This window comes from Nicotiana attenuata, unplaced genomic scaffold, assembly GCF_001879085.1.
Source record: "Nicotiana attenuata strain UT unplaced genomic scaffold, NIATTr2, whole genome shotgun sequence".
In the NCBI taxonomy this organism is placed as follows: Eukaryota; Viridiplantae; Streptophyta; class Magnoliopsida; order Solanales; family Solanaceae; genus Nicotiana; species Nicotiana attenuata.
The window spans coordinates 349,487-371,615 of NW_017670534.1; the positions used below are offsets into that span (position 1 = coordinate 349,487).

General features: G+C 37.3%; 3 protein-coding genes across 3 annotated transcripts; 1 reads left to right on the top strand and 2 right to left on the bottom strand.

The window, feature by feature from the left end:
- The first annotated feature begins 11,507 nt into the window (after positions 1 to 11,507).
- LOC109240646 (heat stress transcription factor A-7a-like) lies at positions 11,508 to 13,201 on the top strand. The gene is made up of 3 exons (XM_019407312.1): positions 11,508 to 11,810; positions 12,266 to 12,987; positions 13,092 to 13,201. Coding segments are annotated over exons 1-3 (1,026 nt in total). The 3' UTR covers positions 13,093 to 13,201.
- A 188-nt stretch (positions 13,202 to 13,389) lies between these two features.
- Positions 13,390 to 16,474, bottom strand: LOC109240659 (G-type lectin S-receptor-like serine/threonine-protein kinase SD2-5). Its single transcript, XM_019407324.1, has one exon. It carries the CDS (start codon positions 16,072 to 16,074, stop codon positions 13,570 to 13,572), a length of 2,505 nt encoding a protein of 834 aa, XP_019262869.1. The 5' UTR covers positions 16,075 to 16,474; the 3' UTR covers positions 13,390 to 13,569.
- A 2,133-nt stretch (positions 16,475 to 18,607) lies between these two features.
- LOC109240660 (U-box domain-containing protein 17) lies at positions 18,608 to 21,385 on the bottom strand. The gene has a single exon (XM_019407325.1). The coding sequence runs from the start codon at positions 20,973 to 20,975 to the stop codon at positions 18,795 to 18,797; it is 2,181 nt and encodes a 726-aa protein (XP_019262870.1). The 5' UTR covers positions 20,976 to 21,385; the 3' UTR covers positions 18,608 to 18,794.
- Between the last annotated feature and the right edge of the window lie 744 nt (positions 21,386 to 22,129).

The following is a 22,129-nucleotide window of genomic DNA, read 5'->3' on the forward strand; positions in this document are numbered from 1 at the left end:
GAGTTTTTCCAATTAAAGGACAATCGAAACGGGATTTGTTTATTAAAGATTCAGAGTCGCCACTTGGGAGATTAATGGTGTCCCAAGTCACCGGTTGAATCCCGAATCGAGGAAAATATGACTCTGTTAACAGTCCGCGAGCCAGAAATCCGAGTAAGGAATTCTGTTAACCCGGGAGAAGGTGTTAAGCATTCCCGGGTTCCGTGGTTCTAGCACGGTCGCTCAATTGTCGTATTTGGCTAAATATCTGATTTTAGTACATGTTTTAATCTACGTGCTTTTAACTTTGACCCGCTTTTATTATTATTATTTTAAGAGAATTGCAACGTCGTGAAAACACGTCTCGAACCGCGTCACATAAATGCACCCGCGATTTTTGACACATTTCGACTTCGTTGGGATTTGGATTTGGGTCACATAAATGTGCACCCGTACTTAAGAAGGTAAAATTATTTAAAATACGCGCCTAAAGTAGCTAGCGTGTTATTATCTTTGGGGAAGGCCGTGGAATTCGCTAAACGGTCCGTCCCGAAGTCTAGGTATTTTAACATGAGCATTTAATGAAGGCCCCGCAATTTATGTGTTTTGTTTGGCGGGGCGCACTTCATCTATTTTAAAAGGATATCCTAAAAGGTCTTATGATTCTTCTATCTATGGTTATTTCTACAATTCAAATTAACTCCACTAATGCTTGGCATAGCAGTCCATTACCCGTGTTTCAATTACCAGAACCTATGGCGGATTGGATTCCTATCACATTGGGCCGCCCATCAGTCCAAACAGAAGGAGAGATTAAGCAGCCTAGATCATGAGGGCCGTTCAAGCACTCAGGCCCAATGCCAGCCCCAATGAGGAACGAGCTAACGCTGGACGGGGCTGTCTATTAGCAGAAATTGAAGCCAAGCGATTTAGAAATAGGCTATCAAGCCTTAATCCATTAGCAAGCATTAACCAAAACTGAACCTCAATTAAAAAGAACACTGCAACATTTATTTCAAATTGTTCAAATTATATCCAATATTTACTGCAAAATTTTTTAGAATCACTATGATTGATAGGGAGGTATCAATTCAAAGTAAACAAACAGGAAACCATGATTTTGATAACACAAGGCATACTAATCATTTTCAGATTGATTTAAGCTAACATTACTAAAACTGAACTATTGGAATTGTTACTTGAGGAAATGTTATCGTGCCTGGACTTAGTATAAACAGGGATCTATGTTTTAACTTTTTTTTTACTCAGTTTCCAATCCTAAACTACAGCGATCACAGAAATCCAACCACACTTCATTGAGACTACTAGTTTAGAAAGAATGAACATCAGATCCAAAGTTTAACAGTCTAATATCGTCCACAGTCCAAGTTATACAATCCAATTTTCAGTCCAGTTGTACAATGTAAACACAAATCCAAAGTAAGCCTAAACAAGTGCAAATCACTTAGTATCTATTCTAGTATGACAACTTGAACACACACATCTCAAGAGGTAAACAGGTGAGCCTTTCATTTCAGTATTTCAACTCAAAAGATACATCAAATCAATCTCGAGAATGTGTACCTGGAAATAAAATAGAAAAGGAGGAGAAGAGGTCAGCTAGGGCAGTAATGAACAGCAGCAATGTACAACGACCAGCAGTGTTGAACAAACAGGGAGCAGATGATCAAAAAACAGTCCAGAAATGAATTCAACAGTCCAGAAGTGTTTGAAATCGAACAGAACTAACAGTTCAAACCAAAACCAACTTGAATAAGCATAAACGACCTCGAAAATGAACCCAGGACCTTTTACAATCTCAGCAAACCAGAATTCCACTTGAATACACCAAATTCAACTTCAAACTTGACCCAGAAACTTTGAAGCGCTTCAATTACTAAGAAGATAGTTGCTAAAACTGGTAAGTAGCCTAATGTAACAGTTTCTTTTTGGTTTTCTGTAGCTTTTGTATATTTTTTTTTGATATTTTTTTTTTGAAGATCTAAGATCTAAGAGAGTGTTGGATTTGAATTTCAAATTTTGCAGCTGATCCCCAGCTTTGGAGATATTTTTTGGGGGAATTTAGAGGCTCAAAAACTTGCAAATGAAGGCAAGGGCATGCCCTTTTATAGGCACACATGAGGCCTTATCAGATTTTCAGTTTTCTTTTTAGTCCTTCTTTATTTACTCATTTAACCCCTTGTTTTCTGACTTGTGTCACAAGTTAATACACTACAATTACTGAAATTACACTAAAGTCCTACTTTGGAAGGTCCTAGAAGATTCTAGTTTCAACTACCATGTGCTATCCAATCCTAAATGTCTAAGCTACCCTTGAATTCAACCTAAAATTACTAACACTAGTTGAACTATCAGCTATAACCAAACCAGCTACTCAACTATGGTTAATCAATCAATGCTAAAACCAATTATTTACAATCAAACAGACCTTAAAATCAAATTAACTGGACAAATTTAGCTAATCATGAAATTAAATCTAAAATCAAATTGCAGTAAACAGTCATGGATCAACTAATTGAACCAACCACAAAATCAAACTGGGCAGAATTAAATCACACATGAGAATTAGAACAATATCAATTAGCACGAAGAAATTTATTCAAATTAACAGCTTAAACTAAACCCTATAACACTGAACATGCTCGAATGATAAAGACTCAAACACAGCAAAATTAACAAATTACTATTGACTAACAAAGGACGAATCAAAGAAAAAGTTTACACTAATTATCAGACCTAAAATACTTAATTACTGCTAAGAAATAAAAATAACAGAGAAACAAAAAGAAAACCAGGAACAACAAGAATAGAAACGAAGAACAAATTTTGTTTAAGCTAATTAAAGAAGTAGGAGTAACTCACCTACGCAAGGCTGGAATGGAGATTGACAACTCCATTCGAGCTTCGGAACAATTTTAAGCATTTTTTCTTCCCAAAGAACGAACGAAACATAATTTCGTGACTCGAATCCAATACCAGATTCAAGCAATCAGGCGAAAATCGAACAAAATAAGCACCCAGGGTTCTGCCGTCATTGATAAAAAAAATTGAGCCGTTTTAATGATGTTCAAAGGAATCTGGTTGGATATTGGGTATGAGGGAAGTCAGGGAAGGTTGTGGTGTTATATTGGGGTTGTTTGGAGCTGGCGGCGCCGTGCACGGTGGCGGCAGCGCCTAGGGTTTGGTAGATTTGGGGAGATTGGGTAGGATTTGGGACAAACTAAGGGTGGATTCGGGGAGAGGGGAGTGAGGAGAAGAACTGGTGAAAATTTGAGGCGATTTGGACGTTGGCCGCCGGCGGCGATTTCCGGCCGGCGGCGTTAGGGCGGAGGGTGGTGGTGTTATATCGGCGCTACAGGGAAGTGTACGAGGAAGACACAAATGTTTTTATGGTTTTTGGACAATTTTATTTAATTGTTTGGGGTTGATGAGGGTCGTAGGATCATGGGGAATGGATGGCTAGGATGGACTGACGCCAAACGCGTCGTTTTACCTCTGCCTGGCCGGACCGGACCAGGACTTTTGGGCTGGGGGAAATGGGTATTTGGAAGGAGTCTTGGGCTGGGGTTGGCGTTTGGGCTTAGCTATTTTGGCCCAAATTTGGGTCCTTAAGACCAACCCTTTTCTTTAACTTGTTTTCTTTTGTTTTTCTCTTTTATTTCTTTTGTTTATTTTCATTTTGTATTTTATATATTTTTGATTTTATTAAAATGCAGTATTAAAATAGAGACCTAATTTATTTCCAAAATGAAGCTAATTAATTCCTATTTAAAGTAAACTCAAGATAAATTCAACAATTAACAATTAAAAATGCAAAAATGGACTATTTTTGTTATTTTCTTTAAATTTTGTTCCAAAAATAACTTAACCACTAAATAATCCTAAAATATGAAATTAGATCCTAAATGCAAATGTCATGCGTATTTTTTATATTTTTCATATGAATTAAAATGCATAAATAAAATGCAAACAATTAACAGAAAATAACACAAAATTCACAAAAATGTAAAATAATGAAAGAAAAATTATTTTGTTTGAATTTTTGGGAATAATTCATATATAGGGCAAAAATAACGTGCTCACAAATACATCACAATATTCTAAGGGAATAATACCCAATCGAAAATAATTGAAAAATAGCAAAAATCTCGAAACTAGCAAAACCCGAGCCCCGGGCCCACTTCTTGAAAAATCAAAAAATTCACATCAATGGATTCCTCATCTCGCCACGAGTCTATACATATCAAATTTACCAAAATCGGAGTCCATTTGACCCTTCAAATTCCATTTTTAAATTATCATTTCTCAAGCCCTAGCTTTACCCCCTTTTGATGAATNTTTGTAGTTATATTTTTCTGTATTTTATTAAAATGACTAAAATTAAAATAGAGACCTAATTTATTTACCAAAATGAAGATAATTAATTACCTAAAAATTGATTAAGTCCTAATTTAAAATAAACTCAAGACAAATTCAACAATTAACAATTAAAAATGCAAAAATGGACTTATTTTGTTATTTTCTTTAAATTTTGTTCTAAAAACAACTTAACCACTAAATAATCCTAAAATATGAAATTAGATCCTAAATGCAAATGTCATGCGTTTTTTTTTATATTTTTCATATGAATTAAAATGCACAAATAAAATGCAAACAATTAACAGAAAATAACACAAAATTCACAAAAGTGTAAAATAATGAAAGAAAAATTATTTTGTTTGAATTTTTGGGAATAATTCATATATAGGGCAAAAATCACGTGCTCACAGCCGTCAAGAATGGTGCTCGCCCTGTTTAACAAGTCCAAATGCGCTTTAGGCCGGACTTGGTTCCCTTGATTGAAACCGAAGTTAACAAACTCATCAAAGCTGGCTTTATTCGTGATGTTAAATACCCGACATTGGTTTCAAGCATTGTCCCTATAAGGAGGAAAAATGGCCAGATTCGAGTATGCGTTGACTTCAGGGATCTCAATAATTCATGCCCGAAAGATGAGTTCCCGCTTCCTATTCCAGAGCTGATGATCGATGCTACTACTGGATACGAGGCAATGTCAATTATGGACGGTTCATCAAGCTATAACCAAATTCTCATGGCACCAAAAGATGAAGAGTTTACTGCATTCTGCACCCCAAGGGTATTTATTGCTACAGGGTAATGCCTTTTGGCTTGAAGAACGCCGGTGCTACTTATCAAAGGGCTATGCAAAATATTTTTGACGATCTTCTCCATAAAAATGTCGAATGCTATGTGGACGACTTGGTGGTAAAATCGAGAAAGAGGGGCGACCACTTGAAAGAATTGAGGATGGTGTTTGAGTTGCTCGAGAGGTACCAACTTAAGATGAATCCATTAAAATGCGCCTTTGGAGTTACTTCCGGGAAGTTCCTTGGTTTCATTGTCCGACATCGAGGGATTGAAATTGATCAAGCCAAAGTAGATGCAATCTTGAAAATGCCTGAGCCTCGGGATATTCACGAATTGAAAAGTCTGCAAGGAAAGTTGGCGTACCTTAGGAGATTCATCTCAAACCTAGCTGGAAGGTGCCAACCATTCAGTCCCCTTATGAAGAAAGGTGTCCCTTTTAAATGGGACCAAGCGTGTAGCAATGCCTTCGAGAGCATTAAATCCTACTTGATGAAGCCTCCGATTTTCGCAGCCCCTATACTTGGAAAGCCGCTGATACTATATATTTCGGCATAAGAAAAGTCTGTTGGAGCGCTGTTGGCCCAAGAAAATAGTAAGGGGAAAGAAAACTCTCTTTACTACTTGAGCAGGATGATGACACCAAACGAGTTGAATTATTTGCCAATTGAAAAGTTGTGTTTGGCGCTAGTCTTCTCAATTCAAAAGTTGAAGCACTACTTTCAAGCTCATGTTGTTCGTCTTGTTTCTAGAGCAAATCCCATCAAGTTCGTGATGTAAAAACCCGTCCTTAGTGATCGACTAGCAAGGTGCTACCTCCAGTTTCAACATTTGAAAATCGTATACATCCCTCAAAAGGCTATAAAAGGACAAGTGTTAGCAGACTTTTTGGCAGATCACCCTATACCTGATGATTGGGAGCTAACTGACGAACTACCTGATGAGGACGCAATGGTCATTAAAGTTCAGCCTCCATGGAAGATGTACTTTGATGGTGCTGCACATCGCGGAGGAGCTGGTGTAGTATTTGTCACTTCTCAAGGTGAAATTTTGCCCTACTCTTTTACATTGACGCAACTCTACTCTAACAACGTTGTTGAGTATCAAGCACTAATACTTGGGCTTGAAATTGCTGTCGAAATGAAGTAGTTGCAACTGAAAGTCTTTGGTGACTCTCAGTTAGTGGTTAATCAGCTTCTAGGTAGTTACGAGGTCAAGAAGCCTGAACTACGCCCATATCATGATTACGCTAAAAAATTAATGGGGTGGCTTGGTGATGTGACTATTCAGCATGTGCCAAGGAAAGAAAATAAGAAGGTTGATGCTTTAGCTGCCCTAGCTTCATCATTAACCTTGCCTGATCAAGCGCAAGTTACTGCCTGCCGAAAATGGGTAGTACCGCCGCCAAATGAGGCTGAAGGTGAAGAAAATGAACTCAAGCATCTGGTCGCTGTTTCTGAAGTTGAGAAAGAAGAATGGTGACAACCCATTATCGACTACTTATGCTATGGGATACTTCTAGAAAACTCGAGGAGAAGGACTGAAATCTGTAGTCGTGCACCTTGCTTCCTTTACTACAAAGATACTCTATACATAAGGTCATTCGAGGGAGTACTCTTGCGATGCTTAGGGGAAGAAGAAGCAGTCCAAGCTTTGCAAGAGGCACATTCTGGGGTATGACTTGATCCTCTTCACCGAGGTACGTAGGCAGCTTAGAGTTTCATTCTGAGTTCAGTCGCATAAGTTCAAAATATACATAGTCCCCCAATCATTGTCCGGATGAAGTACGGGGAATGTAATCCATTCAATTGGCACTTGAAAATCGAGCTGAGATACCATTCTTCTGTTAAACTTTGGATCCCATTTGATTTAAAGGGGGCAAGCCGCTATGGTAAATTGGTGTCTTCAATAAAATGATTAATATCTTTTAAGAGGCTGGCAAGCATTTGCATTGAAGTACCGGGATTCGCCATGCCTTCATGTTTGCCAAACCTTCAAGTTTTTTTTTGTGAAGCCTTCACGATGTTTCAAATTCAGTGAGACTTGAACCCAAGATATTTGATGAGAATGAAGCTCTTGAATTTCTATTTGTCAATTAAAAAAGGCTTGCGATCTCGAGGCTTCCACATCAAGATACAAAATTTTTGGTGAAGTCACGCTAATTTGGGATTGTCGACATATCAGAAACCAAAGTCGACTTCGAAATATCATCTGAAACTATCCTTAAGGCATTAAATTTTACATTTGGATATGTTTTAGATTTTGAAGTTTAGTTCTCAATAAATCAAGCGGTTCGTGATTTCAACATCCCCAAGATCAAAAATTTTGGTGAAGTCATGCAAATCTGAAATCGTCAGTGTGTCAGAATTTAATATTAATTTTGAACTATTATCTGAAACTATCCTTAAGGCATTAAATCTTGTATTTTGGATATGTTATATATTTGTAAGTTAAGTTTCCAAAAAATTAAACGGTTCATGATTTCGACATTTCTATACCAAGATACAATTTTTTTTGGTGAAACTGCGCAAATCTGAAACTATCAACATGTCAGAATTTAAAGTTAGCTTCAAAATAATATATGGAACGATTCTCAAAGTTTTTGATTCCGTATTCTGGATATGTCTTAGATTTTGAATTCTAGTTTTCATGAAATCAAACGGTTCATAATTTTGACTTTTCTACACCAAGATATGATTTTTTTGGTGAGACTGCGCAGATCTGAAATTTTCTATGTGATGGAATCTAAAGTTGGTTTCGAAATATTATCTGGGTCGATTCTGAAGGTGTTTGATTCTATGTTTTGGATATGTTTTAGATATTGAAGTCTAATTTTCGAGAAATCAAACGGTTTGTTATTTGGACTCTCCCACGACAAGATTTGAATCTTTTGTTACAAGCGCGTAAAGCTGAAAATTATGCGACTAAGATAAAAGTCGGACAATGTAAAGCAAAAGAGAAGCTGAAATATTTAAGCCCTCGAAGTCTCCAAGTTGAAGTCTTCAAGTCCGTCGGTCTTCAAGTTGAAGTCTCTAAGTTGAAATCTTCAAGTCCGTCGGTCTTCAAGTTGAATTCTTCACGTTCGCCACTCTTCAAGTTGAAATATTTAAGCCCTCCAAGTCTCCAAGTTGAAGTCTTCAAGTTTCAGTCTTCAAATTCGCCGGTCTTAAAGTTGAATTGTTTAAGCCCTCCAAATATTCAAGTTGAAGTCTTCAAGTCTGCTAATTTTTCATGTTGAATTTTAAAGGTCAACCACTCTTCGAGTTGAAGTCTGCAAAGTCAGCCAAATCTTCAAAGTTTTCCAAGTGTTCAAGTCGGTGTCGTCAAGTCGATATTGTCTTCGAGTTTAAGTTTTATAGCTTTCCAATCTTAAGGTGGACATATAAGTCCCTTTGTACCTTAAGTTGGCCTCTTCGTGGGTTTGTCCTTAAAAGGAACTATAATTTTCATTGAGAGTAATCTCTCCGATAGTCGGGGCACATTGAGAGTAATCTCTCCAATAGTCGGGTCATTTTGAGAGTAACTCTCCGGTAGTCGAGCCACATTGAGAGTAATCTCTTTGGTAGTCGGGTCAGAGAGTAATCTTTCCAGTAGTCGGACCACATTGAGAGTAATCTCTCCAGTAGTCGGACCACATTGAGAGTAATCTCTCCGGTAGTCGAGCCACATTGAGAGTAATCTCTCCGGTAGTCGAGCCACATTGAGAGTAATTTCTCCGGTAGTCGAGCCATATTGAGAGTAATCTCTCTGGTAGTTAAGCCACATTGAGAGTAATCTCTCCGGTAGTCGGGTCATTTTGAGAGTAATGCGGTAGTCGAGCCACATTGAGAGTAATCTCTCCGGTAGTCGGGCCACATTGAGAGTAATCTCTCTGGTAGTTGAGCCACATTGAGAGTAATCTCTCCGGTAGTCGGGTCATTTTGAGAGTAATCTCTCCGGTAGTCGGGCCACATTAAGAGTAATCTCTCCGATAGTCGAGCCATAACTTTTAAAGTTTTAGTGGTGACTTCAAGCCTAATCTTTGGGGCTCGCCAGCTTACACCTCGACAAGTTTTGAAGTGGGGGTATTTGTAGGCATATAAAATTTATTGGATTTAAATTCAATAAATAATTTAGATTATATTTTAAATATACTAGTCCAAATAAATATTATGGGTTAATATAATTGGATTAGTTATATAAGGGTGAAATTCAAAAATAGCCAGATTTACAACTGGTCGTTCAAAAATAGACCAGTTTCAAAAGTAATTGAAATTTAGCCACTTTTCATGTAAAAATAAATCTGAGCGAAAACACTGTTCAAAACCCGAAAAAATACGCCAGTATATTATGCTGGAGTTCCAGCATAAGTATACTTGAACTCCAACATATTATACTGGAGTTCCATGATAAGTATGTTGGAACTCCAGCATAATATGATGGAGTTCCACCATAAGTACACTAGAACTCCAGCATAATATACTGGAGTTCCAGCAAGTATACCGATCCAGCATAATATACTGGAGTTTGGAGCACCGATGCTCCAGTCTCCAGTATATTATACTGGAGCCAGCAAAGTATACTGGTGTAGCATAATATGCTGGAGTTCATACACAGGTGCACCGAACTCCAGTATATTATGCTGGACCGGTCTCTGTTGCAGCAAAATAGTGACTATTTTTCATTGACTTGATAAACGCTGGCTATTTTTGAATGACCAGTCCGAAAACTGGATATGACGTGCTATTTTGACCTAAGTCCAACATATATGGATTACATAAATAAGTCTTAATCCATTGGGATAGCCCATTTAATTGGGCTAAAGTGATGAGCCTACTTCATTAAGCCCAAGATGTCATCTTCCTAGAGGACCAGTTTGGTGCCACATGTCAAATGACGTGGCGCGCCAAGTCAAACAGAAGAGCCAATAGGATTGTACCACGTGGCAAAATGACAAGGCATGCCAAGTCAAATTAAAGGGCCAATGAAACTGTGCCACGTGTGGAAGTGACATATTCTGGCCAATCAAATGCAGCCTTGTCACGCTTCAATTTGATTGGTCGGAAAGAGTTTGTTCTTATCATAACTCTTCCCTCCCACAACTATAAATAAGGGTCTTCATAACTCAGAAAAGACACCAGAAGTTATAACAAGAAGCAAGAAGAAGCTCGTGGATCAAACGCTGCAGATTTCTCTAAAAGCTACAAGCATTCAAGTGTTCTAAGGATTGAAAGATCAAGACGAAGATTCAAGAACAAGCTGCAAGCCCTTGGATTAAAAATACGTCAAGATCAAGATCAGGCTTCAAGCACTTGGATTAAAATAAAATAAATTTCAAGATTAAGCTCAAAAGCTCTTTTATTTACCGTTGAAGAGTAGAATCAGAGGATTCATAGAGATTGTACACTTATATTGTTCGAAATAAAATATTACGATTGTCGCAATATTTTTCGGTCTTGATTTTATTTTCTCGACGCAATTTATTGTCTACAAATATAATTTTGAACAATTAAGGTTGATAATTAGGTTTATACATCGGTCCAAGCTTATATGATTAAGACGAGAAATTATTTAAGATATGTAACCAAATATTGATAATATAATTTCGTGAAGAAAAATATTTTATGGTGTACTAATAAACAAAATTTAAAAGAAAATAGTAGTAGAAAATAGCTTGTACGTTGGCATCCCCTCATCCTTTATTCTAATCCCATGCGTAATAGGTAACGAGTTATAATGGCTAGGATTAGCTTTATGGGCTGATTTTCCACACTAAAATGGTTTGCTATACGAAGAATATATTCTACTAGTAGTTAGAATGTCAAAAGTACAAAATTATTCTAAACGCCAATATAATGTGACTCACTTGCAGATATATATATACTAATCAAACACTGATTAAAATCCCCTATACAATGAAAATTCTACACAAATATCCCTATGTTTCAATATCAAACACTTAAACCCCTGTATAATGTATTGAAATAAAATCCTAAAAAAACTTTACGCAATATTTTTGCATAGGGTCCCCATAATTAATATAGGGGTTTAAATGCTTGATATTGAAATATAGAGGTAATTTTGATAACTATAAGTAGCAGCTGGCTTAAAAAAAAGAGTGAGCTGTACTTCTGTAGCAGCTGGCTGTTGTGTGTGACCAATATAACACTAAAATAAATGGGAAAGTAAAAAACACACGGTCTTGCTTCTATCGCAATAATCTGCATTTGTACGTACCTGAAAACGTTTGATTTCATAATATATGTTATATTTCACACCCCTATTTAACTGATCATTTGCATGCATGATCAATTCTTTCACTTACTTCCATATTCTCTCAAAAGGTTTTAAAGAAAATAATCTCTTATTGAACCAACCCAAAAATGGAGAACAACAATCAAGAAAATGCTGAAAATGGTGCTGCTATTATTGGATCGGAAGGAAGAAGAGGAGGTGGTGCTGGCCGTGGACGGAGACTCACCGGATTGCGCGGCGTCTCTCCGCCACCTTTTCTGTTGAAGACATTTGAAATGTTGGAAGATCCTGAAACTGATCCCTTCATACATTGGACTTCTAGTAAAACCAGTTTTCTTATTACTGATACTAACAAGTTTGCTATTGAAGTTCTTCCAAAGTACTTCAAACATAGCAATTTATCCAGCTTCATTTACCAGCTCAACAACTATGTGAGTATTCTGCATATTTAACTTCTTTATTAGTATGTTTTCTGTGTTGTGCCCCTTTTTTGTTACTAGCTCAACAACTATATATAACTGCTACTGCATTTTCCACTTCTGTTTCTGATATGTTTGCTATGTTATTATTCTCATTTTTATTTCTTTCTTGAAATTTTGGCTTCTCTTCCAGCCCACTCCCCCTTTTACTAGCTCAACATCTATGTGACCTCAATGTCATCGTCTTAATTTAACGTTGTAATTACAAGGTAGGGGCAAGGCCACGTACATCTTACCCTCCCCAGACCCCACTTGTGGGAACTCACTGGGTTTGTTGTTGTAATTAGTGTGCATGTGGTGCTTTTATGAATCCGGATTCGGTTTCTTGAAAGCTGTTGCTTTGTTTCCTTTTTTATTTGAAAGTGGAAATTTGGAACTTTTATTTGATAAGAAAGAATGAATCTCAGGGTTTTAGTAAAGTCTGTTCTTACAAAAGTGAGTATGCGAATCCATGGTTTCGAGCTGGGAAAAAGCACTGGCTGAAGAACATCAAAAGCAGGATTCAACTATCCAAAACCAATAAGCCACAACAAGGTTCGCATAGTTCTTGTGTTGATCCAATGAAGGATAATTTGGAAGAGGAGGTGGAGAAGTTGAGGAATGATAACATTAGTCTGAAAATAGAACTTCAGAAGTTGAAAGATAGACAAGAAAACATGAGAGTTTTGTTTCCTACTTTGAAAGGATGCAGAAACGATACAGAAATTAGCAATATTTTGAAGCTATTTGTCAAGAAATCGAAAGTCAGAGAAGATTCTAGCAGCAATGACACAAGAAAGATGCTACGAATGTTAGAGTCGCCAGATCGTGTGGCTAACTCTGTTCAGGATGGGATTGGACAGACATCAAATTCTGCTGGTGGCTCAGTAAGTTCTAATGAACAACAGAAAGAAGAAGCAACTGCTAAAAATGATAAGAATCGCGAGTTCTGGGAAAAACTGTTTGAAGATGATTCAAAGTCCCAAAATGAAGGAGCAGAGAGTGAGCAGGCACTGAATCGATCGAAGGCTATGGCCGAGATTGAGGAGATGGTGGAGAGCAAGATCGCTATGGAAGGAGAAGCTTTGATTGCAAAAGATGTTGCTGGTTTAGATGAGGAGATGGAGGCTTATCTTCAACTATGGACCTAGTATATGTTTCCTTCTATGTTTCCATAAACAAAAAGTATTAATTTATACAACATGTTTACATTGTGATCTTCTTATCAAATCAAAATTGTTGCTTTGGCTGCAGGGAGGAGGAGGAAAATATTGTTGAACTACAGCTGATGTGAAGGTCTTGTCTCCATATTGACTGATCTTACATAATTTAATGTCTCTTCTATTTACATAATTTTACCTAGAAACTATACTGGATGTAGGAAGTTATGGAAACTTTTTAATGATTTCACATTTGTAATTAATTAGAGTATCAATATCTATGGAGTAGCCTATCTCTAAAACTTTTGTCTAGTCATGACATCTGAAGCTGCTTCCCTTTGATATTCACAGCTTTATTATAGAAAACAGTTAAATAACCTTAGGCTGTCATTTTTATTTGATTTTACACTGGAAGCTACAGAGTGGTCCTCAATTGCAGATTCATTAATTCACAGAAAAATAAAACAACAAACATATACACAAGAATGATGATCATAGGGATCAGACAAGAAATTGGATAAAGAAGGGAGGACGTTTTTTAAAGTATGACTTCTTTATCATGCTTAAAATCATTACCTAGGTCCTGAAAGAATTGAAGGAAACAAGGTAGTCGTGGTGTCTGCGACTCTTTTGATTGCTGCAATTGTTTGTGAATTTGGAACACTATAGTCCAAGTGCGATTCAATGTCCATTGTTCCCTCTATTACTTTAACCACCATGGACATGGAAGGCCTCAGAGTAAAATCACTTTGTAAGCACCACACAGCAAGCTTCATCATACGGACGACTTCTGATGTATTGAATTGCAGATCATCCTTGTAGTTTCCAATCATATCGATCAGCTGATCGTTTTCAGCCTTTTTCATAAACAAGGTAAGCAAATGTGGATATTCCAGTGAATGTGAATAGTCCACATTCTTACGCCCACAGAGGATCTCCATCACAACAACTCCAAAGCTGTAGACATCTGCTTTTTCTGTAATGAACGCGCTAAACCATTCAGGAGCCAAGTATCCGGGAGTTCCCCTAATTCTGGTCACTATCCTGCTCTGATCTTTATCCACCAACTTGGCCAGGCCAAAATCAGATACCTTTGCACAAAAATTGTCATCCAACAGAATGTTCTGTGGCTTAACATCTAAGTGGACTATTCTTTGCCTGCATTCTTCATGAAGATAAGCCAATCCTTTTGCTATATCATGGATAATGCTGCTTCTTATTTGCCAATTAAAGGTAAACTGCGTAGAGCCTGTGCCAAAAATCCATTTATCCAATGATCCATTACTCATGAAATCATAAACTAATAGCTTGTGCTCTTTCTCAGCACAAACTCCAACTAGTCTAACAAGATTAACATGATGGATGCTTCCTATGGTTTGGACCTCTGCCAAGAATTCCCGTTTCCCTTGGCCAAAACCATCAAGAACTTTCACGGCGACTTTCTGACCATCTTGAAGAACTCCTTCATAAACTGAGCCAAAGCCTCCCTGACCAAGCTTTTGCTGGAAATTCCCGGTTGCCACCTTCAGCTGTTCATAAGAAAATCTCAAAGTACCAGATATCTCGTCTGAGTAATCGTCATTATTTTCTTGTAATGTTTGCTTTCTCTTGAAAGCAATCAAGATGCTAGCACATATTGCTATTAGAAGAAATGCTCCAATAGTTGATCCAGCTATAACTCCAATTCTTCTTGAAGCTAAAGAGTCTGTATCTTTTTCTGTGTCATTTGGAATTTTGATGAATGCAGATGACTCATAGCCACTTCTTTCCTTTCCATCGTTGATAAGTGTCAGCACAGGGGAGGGTAAAAAGCAGTCACCCCTCGGAAAGTTAGCGAAATAACGGAAGAGAACTACTTTGCAAGAGCAGTTCCTCATGCACAACTCTTGGCAGCTTTCCACATCTGTTCCTCTCAGAGCTGCTGCTTCAGTGTCAACATAGTTAAAGTAATAGACATCCGAAACACGCATCATTTTGTGGGAACGTTGTCCATTGCATTCCACAGGACTTGCTTCCACGCATCCATTGTTTTGTCGATCATTACTTCGTTGGAATGGACCAGGACAAGAACAAAATCCATTTGAGCAAAGCTCCAAACTACCACACGTTGTAGGGTAATCACAAACACCGATGAAATCTGCCAAAAGATCAGTTTGCTGATCACTTCCCTCAGCGTATGATCGTAAATGTCCATCATAATCATATCTCAAAAAATTCATCCTAGAAGGTCTTGAGAATACAGCATTTGGTTCATTTGGCTCAGTTGAGGATAGGTACAAGGCAAGAGTACCATTTACTGCTTTCACATAACTTGCATTAAAGCTGTCCCTTTCTCCACTAACCAAAAACTTAAAATACATCTGTGGTTTGTTCGATGTGTAAAATGCAAACAAGCCTTGATTGGTTACAGAGAGAAAGTAGTTACCTTCAGTCCAATTTGATGAAGAAACTCTAGCAACAAGTCTTTGACCAGCCCTTAATTTCTGGCCTGGAAGCAGTGTATCTGTTGGATGATCAAAAGACTGCCATACAGTCTGATTATACATGTCATGAAGCACAAGGTTTCCAGTCTCCATCATCTTAATGCCCGAGATAAACTTATTCGCCGTGCTTGTGGACCACACAAGAGTTCCATCCACATCTTTTAACACTAAGTCTCCATCTTGCAGCAATTGCAGCGTTCCATTTTCGCGAATTGGATGGTTTCTGTTTGCAAACCATACCAGTTCAAGGTCAGACCAGCGCCGAATTCCCACAGAGTCCTGACGAAGACGTACAATTCCTATGGAGAATACAAAGGAATCATCTTCTCCATTTGAAGCAAAACCACAAGCATAAGCCACGTCCTTCTCTATCTCTTTGAGCATCAGAATTCGCATGAAAGGTCCAGAAGATTGATTGAATGAGTAATAAGGGTATGTCAAGGGCTTTGTAACATTGATAACTGAAACATTATTGTTAATCCAGGTTGTAGGGATTTTCGCCGTGTGATAATCAGGAAATTGAGCTGAAGTAAGGTTCTTAAGGATCAGAATGATCAAAAGCTTCAAGACATGTTTGAGAGAGGCTAAAGCCATGATTTTGTTTTAGACAAAAAACTAAAATGTTATTTAACCAAGCACATACTTCAAGAGAAAGGAATTGTTACGTAGATGAAATAGTTCATCTGTGAAATCTCTAAGTTACATCAATAACTTGATGATCCTTGAAATGAATCTGTTCCCGTCTGCTTAACTACGTGTCTGGAAAGGGTAAAGACAACTTTGAACTTGATGTTGTATTTTCCTTTCTGTGCATAGACTTTACTTGCCAACGTTTGAAATTATGTAATGATAAAGATGTTGGAAAGCAAAATGGGCGATTGACTAGTATGCTCTCTGGACAATTCCATTTTGCATGGGAAGGGAAGTACATTTACATTTTCTAACTTAGTTTCATGTTATCATGTTGTTCTTCTTTTCCATGTTGATAACAATATTGGACTTCTCTTATAGCTACAGTTTTGGATTTAAACAACTCCCTCAATTGTATGAAGATTATTAAGCCCAGATAAAAAAGGCAGTCCAGTGCACGAAGCATCCTGTGTTTACTCAGGGTACGGGAAAGGGCTATACCCCAAGGGGTGTGATACAGGCAGTCTACCCTAATGCAAGGACTTATAGGTGACAACGTTACCGTTGCTCCAAGGCTCCCTTCTTCGTTAAGCCCTGATATCTTGTGTAATTCTTTGTTCTCAAAGAGTAGGTAACTTTTATTTTCTTCAATTCACAGACCTCTTTGAAGCATAGATTTTCTCATGAATGACTTACTGATCTCTTGACTAACCAACAACCTTAACCTAAGAACAGTAAAAAGTGAAAAGGAAGTGGAAATGCAGAAGATAAAAATGAACGCTGGAATTTTTAACTTAAGCAAGTACATACTTTGGGAGAGTCTATAGATTTGTTTGCTACTACTCCCTCAGTTTTAATTTATGTGAATTTATTTCCTTTTTAGTCCGTGCAAAAAAACGACTCTTTTTCATCATTTGAAAATAATATGCATTTATGTAATGATTTATAGTCACCTAAAATATATGTGCCTCATTTTACACCACAAGTTCAAAAGTCTTCTCTTTCTTCTTAAACTCCGTGCCATGCCAATATACGTTCACATAAATTGAAACGGATGGAGTATTTCCTTTCGTGTTGCTGTTAACTAATGTAGCTTTCATCTTTGACTATATATGGCTCTATTATGCGTCAATTTTCCAAATATCAGACGAACAGGGATATAGAGACGGGGAAGTCGCTAAGTATCACATGTATTATCAGAGATGGCAGAATATGACCTGAAAATTTTGAACTATGAAAGACTGTTAGAAAGTTGAATATTCCTTCTCTTTAACTTGTCTTTTCTTTTTGGTCCCCTTTCATTTATGGGGTCATTGTTTTTCCACAAGGAATTTTTATAAAGCACTTTTTCAAAATAATTTTTAGAAACAGAAAAGTTCTCCCAAAAGAGTGTTTTGAAGTTAAAAAAGAAAAGGAGAAACATTTGCTCTAACTTTTTTGATTGTTTGGCTGCTTAGAAGATCCTCTTAAACCCCACATGGGAAAAGTGTTTGTAATGAAAATTAAGCGTACCCCACTACTACAAGTCTAAGACATCATTTCTATACCATCAACTAAGAGTTTTTTTGTTGTTTCTTTAAAAGGAGAGGCTGCTTTTTTGGTCCAAGTAGAGACAGATAATCATAGGTCAACGTATCAAAATGAAGTAAGAGATTATTGCTGTGGGATAATGGATTCATCATCTTACCTAAGTTTGTTGCTTTTGGTGCGCCAAGCCATCATTTCTACGATGGAAAATTTGCTTTCTTTTTCCACCATTTACAGAGTACCCAACACCAACAGCCATATAGTAGTTCATTTTCCGTACCACTTATCTCTGTCTCTCTCTCTCTCTCTTTATTTTTTTCTTTTAAATTCAAAGTCAACAAAGGGATCCTGTTGAACCAATCTTTGCATAGCCAACCTTTCTATTATCATCACCAAACCATAAACACATGCTGCTACCATTCAACAAAGAAAAACATGTTTGACTAGAGCGCAAGGTTTCATTATACTAATCTTAGTTTAGGAATTGGTAAAATCTCTACATTTGAAAGTTACAATGTAACAAACCCAGTATGTTACCCAGTTATAAAGGTTTGTTTCAGTTTATCAGGTTGGAGAACCATCTATATCATGTTCTACCAAAGTAGCAGACCATTTAACTTAACATATTAATACCTTGCAAACAAAGTTAATTTGGTTCATGATCTGAAAAAAGTTTGAAAAGGTAAATATGGCTAAGGTCAAATTAAGAGGAAGGTTGAACTCTACAAAACCTGAGGAAGAAAGGACTAGGCCAAACAAATTAGTGCCACAGCCACAACCCAACAAAAGCAAAAACAAAATAGTAAATCGAAATTCTGTTTTCCATAATGAATTTTAGGACAGGATCATAGTGATATCAGCCTTGTTTCTACAAATGTACCAAATAAAACATGTCAAGACTGCAATTTCTAGACTTGCACTACCTCAAGTTTGATTCAACAGACCTATTAGTATTCACTGACATTTCTGATAAGCCAAATGCGCGTAATTAAGAGACTTGAAACACATAATTCTGCAAGAACACATGAATTTTATGGTATTCCTATGATTTTTCTTTCCTTTGTTGCGTTTATATTTCAATGAAAGAATTTCTGGATATTACAGGTAAAACTAAGAAACAGAAGATGAATGGCGATAAGAACACTGGTAATACCGCCCTATAACACTGGTACTGAAATGGACATGGAAACTGAGACATCACCAGCAAAAGTTGAATCCCTAACTGGAGCTGAGTTTCCAGCAAAAGCATATCCTACACCTAACCCGCCATAATGCATTGATGCATGCTCGCACCGTTGGAATACTCTAGCAAGCGATGCTGCTTTTCTCCTTGCGCGCTTTGTTCCTGTAAAGAGCAATGTCTGAAGTAAACTTGCTAATGCCGGAGCCTTCAACACCCTCTCAGTAGCAGCAGCTCCACCACCACGACATAATTCAAGCAACGCAGCAACTGCATTCTCTTTCCCTCTAGGTGTCCCACATCGCATCATCCCGATGAGCCCTGCTACTGCCATTTCCTCATTGCCAACAGCTGTAGCGCCAATCGGCTGCCTAACAATCAGCGCCAATGCACCAGCAGCTTCTTCGGCAACACCTTCACTTCCCAATGCTCCAACTAGAGCAGTAACAGCTCCCGACTCTATCATCCTCACACAATTTTCAGTGTGGGTAGATAAATTAAAGAGAGCAGTTACTGCATCCTTCTTCCCTCTCGGTGAACCTTCTCGCAACAGACCTGCTAAGGCCTCGACCGCCCCATCTTCTTTTGCTATCTGCTTCTTGTAGTCATGAACAGCAGACAGACTGAACAATGTTGCTGCAGCATTTTCCCGCGCCTCCGTGGTGTGCCCAAATATCAAAACTCCCACTATCAACGTTAGACACCCTACTTCGTCCATAATCCGGCCTTTATTTTTATCAAAAATCGATAAGTTCAGCATTGCAGTAACAGAATTTTCTTGTGCCACAGCATCTGGAGATGAAAGCAAATTCTTTAAATGCGGGATCGCCCCAGCCTCAGCTATGTAAGCACGGTTTTCCTTACCAGTTTTAGCTAAGAGCCGTATCTCTCGAGCAGCAATAGTTTTTGCAATCTGTGTCCCATTCGCTAGCTGCTTAATGAGAAGAGCTGCCGTGGCTCTATTAGCTTCTAATGCGGCCTTGCTAGGTGAAGCAGCTCCAAAACTTTCAACACATGGATCGCCACCCTCCATATTGTCATAGGGAATTTTATGAGCAGCACACCACTGCATAATCAAATTCCTAAGTGCCCTATTTGGGACAAGCCGAGTATGATCAAGCAACTGACCTGTCTTTGGGCAAGTACAATGACCCTCCTCCATCCACCTCGATATGGAAGCTCGATCATATGTCTGCCCTGTTGACACAATAACCGGATCCCTCATCAAATCCAACGATATCGGACAACAAAAGTCCTTTGGTACAGAAATGAATGTGTCCGCAATCTCTTGACTAATCAGCCCTTTCTTCTGCTTCTTATGCTTACCAAATCCCAATCCCACATCATCCTCTTCGAAGCCAAATAGCAAAAACCTGCAGTATCGTATCAACGCCACAAACCCATTGAGCACTGAGGCTGTGGGCTCAATATCTCCTTCATGGTTCACAATCTGCTCCTCCAAAAACTCAATCTCAACCCTACAACTCCTGGGATTACAAATCACCAATTTGTCCACAAAAAAGGAGTACAACTGAGCTGAGTCAGGAATATCTCCATTCTCAAACTCATTCAAGAAAGAGAACAGCTTCAACCTCAACATCTCATCATGTTTATCAACAAACAACTTAGATTTTCTTGCTTGTTTCTGTAACAACTCAACCTGTTCCCTAACATCTTCAGGTAAAGTCAATTCCTTTAAGGGGAAAACATCCAAAAGGGTCGAGATTTCTTGGTTCAAATCATGGAAATGACCCGAAATCGAATGGTTTTGAAGCAACAACCACAACTTACTGGATTGGGAGCAATAATCAAGCAAGATTTTCGAGCGGTAAAGCAATAAATACAACTCCTTGAAGCATAAAAAAGCTGTAAAGGGCAAATCTGAAGAACCCCTACTACCACTTCTGTTATTGTCACTGTTCTCAACAAGACATTCTAAAAGTACAGAAAAGGCTTGAATTTTCCTTAGCAAAGACTTACAATTCTTTTGCTGATAAAAGGGCACCCTTTTACCTGAAAATGAAGAAATCAGCTCAGAAGATAACGCCGTTAGAGTTTGCAACAACCCCACTTCTGTTAGATCCACCGGCGCCAAGAATGCTTCCAGTGACGGCGACCTTTGTCTCCTCAACGATGAGAAAATTGCAGCTGATGCCATCAATTCTACAACACCAAAATCTTGCAAAATCAACTCCAAGATTCTCTAACCCTTATATTATTTTCTAAGAAGAAATGGTTTCTTGCTCGTATTTGTGCAATATTTCACAGAGATTTCATCTGGGATAAGGAAAAAACTGTAAAACAACTCCAAGATTCAATTTTTATCAACAAATGTATGAATTTAAACCAAGAACGAAATGGGTATTTATTTATTTGTACAAAAATTCTATGGATAATTAATTGAAGCAAAAGGGGAAATATAGGTATATTCTATATAGTGAATCCGCGTTTTGAAGAAGAAGGAAGAAAGCAAAGAAAAAGCTGGAAGAGAAAGAAATAGGAAGGCTAGTTATTTGCCGAGTATATATGATTTGTGTGTTGACAATGTCTTTCCTTTTTCTTTTTTTTTTCCTTTTCTCTTTCTGTCAAATTTTTCATTTTCTTTTTCTCAATATTTACCTTTTGTTCAATGAAGCCGCCATGAATGATGGAACCTTTAACTTTGACGGATTGTAAATGTTATCCAAGATTCCTGAATTCTGTCCATTCGTTTTTCTACTCTCTTTCTTTCTTACTCATTCTTTAGTAATACTACTACCTCTTTAGATTAATTGTAAGTATATTAATTAACTTAACTTTTATCTAATTCATCCTATGAATTTCAAAAGAGAGACAAGGATAACAACTTGAGAGCAATAATATTTTCTAATTTATGAAAAAGAAAAGTTTAAAAAAAAAAAATTAAAGTATAAGTAACTGCTCTCGTTGTTACATTTTACTTGTTCGGTTTACATTTTATACTCCCTTAAAAAGATGTTAGTTAAGTTTCTGTTTTACTAAATTATACATATTTACTATATTTTGGAAATCTAAATTTGTCTATCAGTACTCCAATAAGTTTGAGAAATTATTACTTAATAATAAAAGTAAAAATAATTAATTCTTTTTTAATTTACTAATATTACTAAGTAGAAGAGAAAATGTATTTTTTTATAATACTGGACAAGTAACAAAAAATGATAATAGTATAACTTTTGGAGTTAAACATGAGTAAAAGTTCTTTTTCAAAAGGGGGAGATTGAAGAGAAAAATTACTTATGTATGAAAAATTAAGTGAATGATGAAGCATTTACATATTGCAATAAAGTACTA

What these genes read in the sequence shown, in the direction of transcription:
- LOC109240646 (XM_019407312.1), top strand. Translation starts at nt 11,508, where the DNA reads ATGGAGAACAACAATCAAGAAAATGCTGAAAATGGTGCTGCTATTATT. An exon ending in TTTACCAGCTCAACAACTAT is followed by an intron (nt 11,811 to 12,265) that starts GTGAGTATTCTG and finishes AATGAATCTCAG; the next exon opens with GGTTTTAGTAAAGTCTGTTC.
- LOC109240659 (XM_019407324.1), bottom strand. Translation starts at nt 16,074, where the DNA reads ATGGCTTTAGCCTCTCTCAAACATGTCTTGAAGCTTTTGATCATTCTG.
- LOC109240660 (XM_019407325.1), bottom strand. Translation starts at nt 20,975, where the DNA reads ATGGCATCAGCTGCAATTTTCTCATCGTTGAGGAGACAAAGGTCGCCG.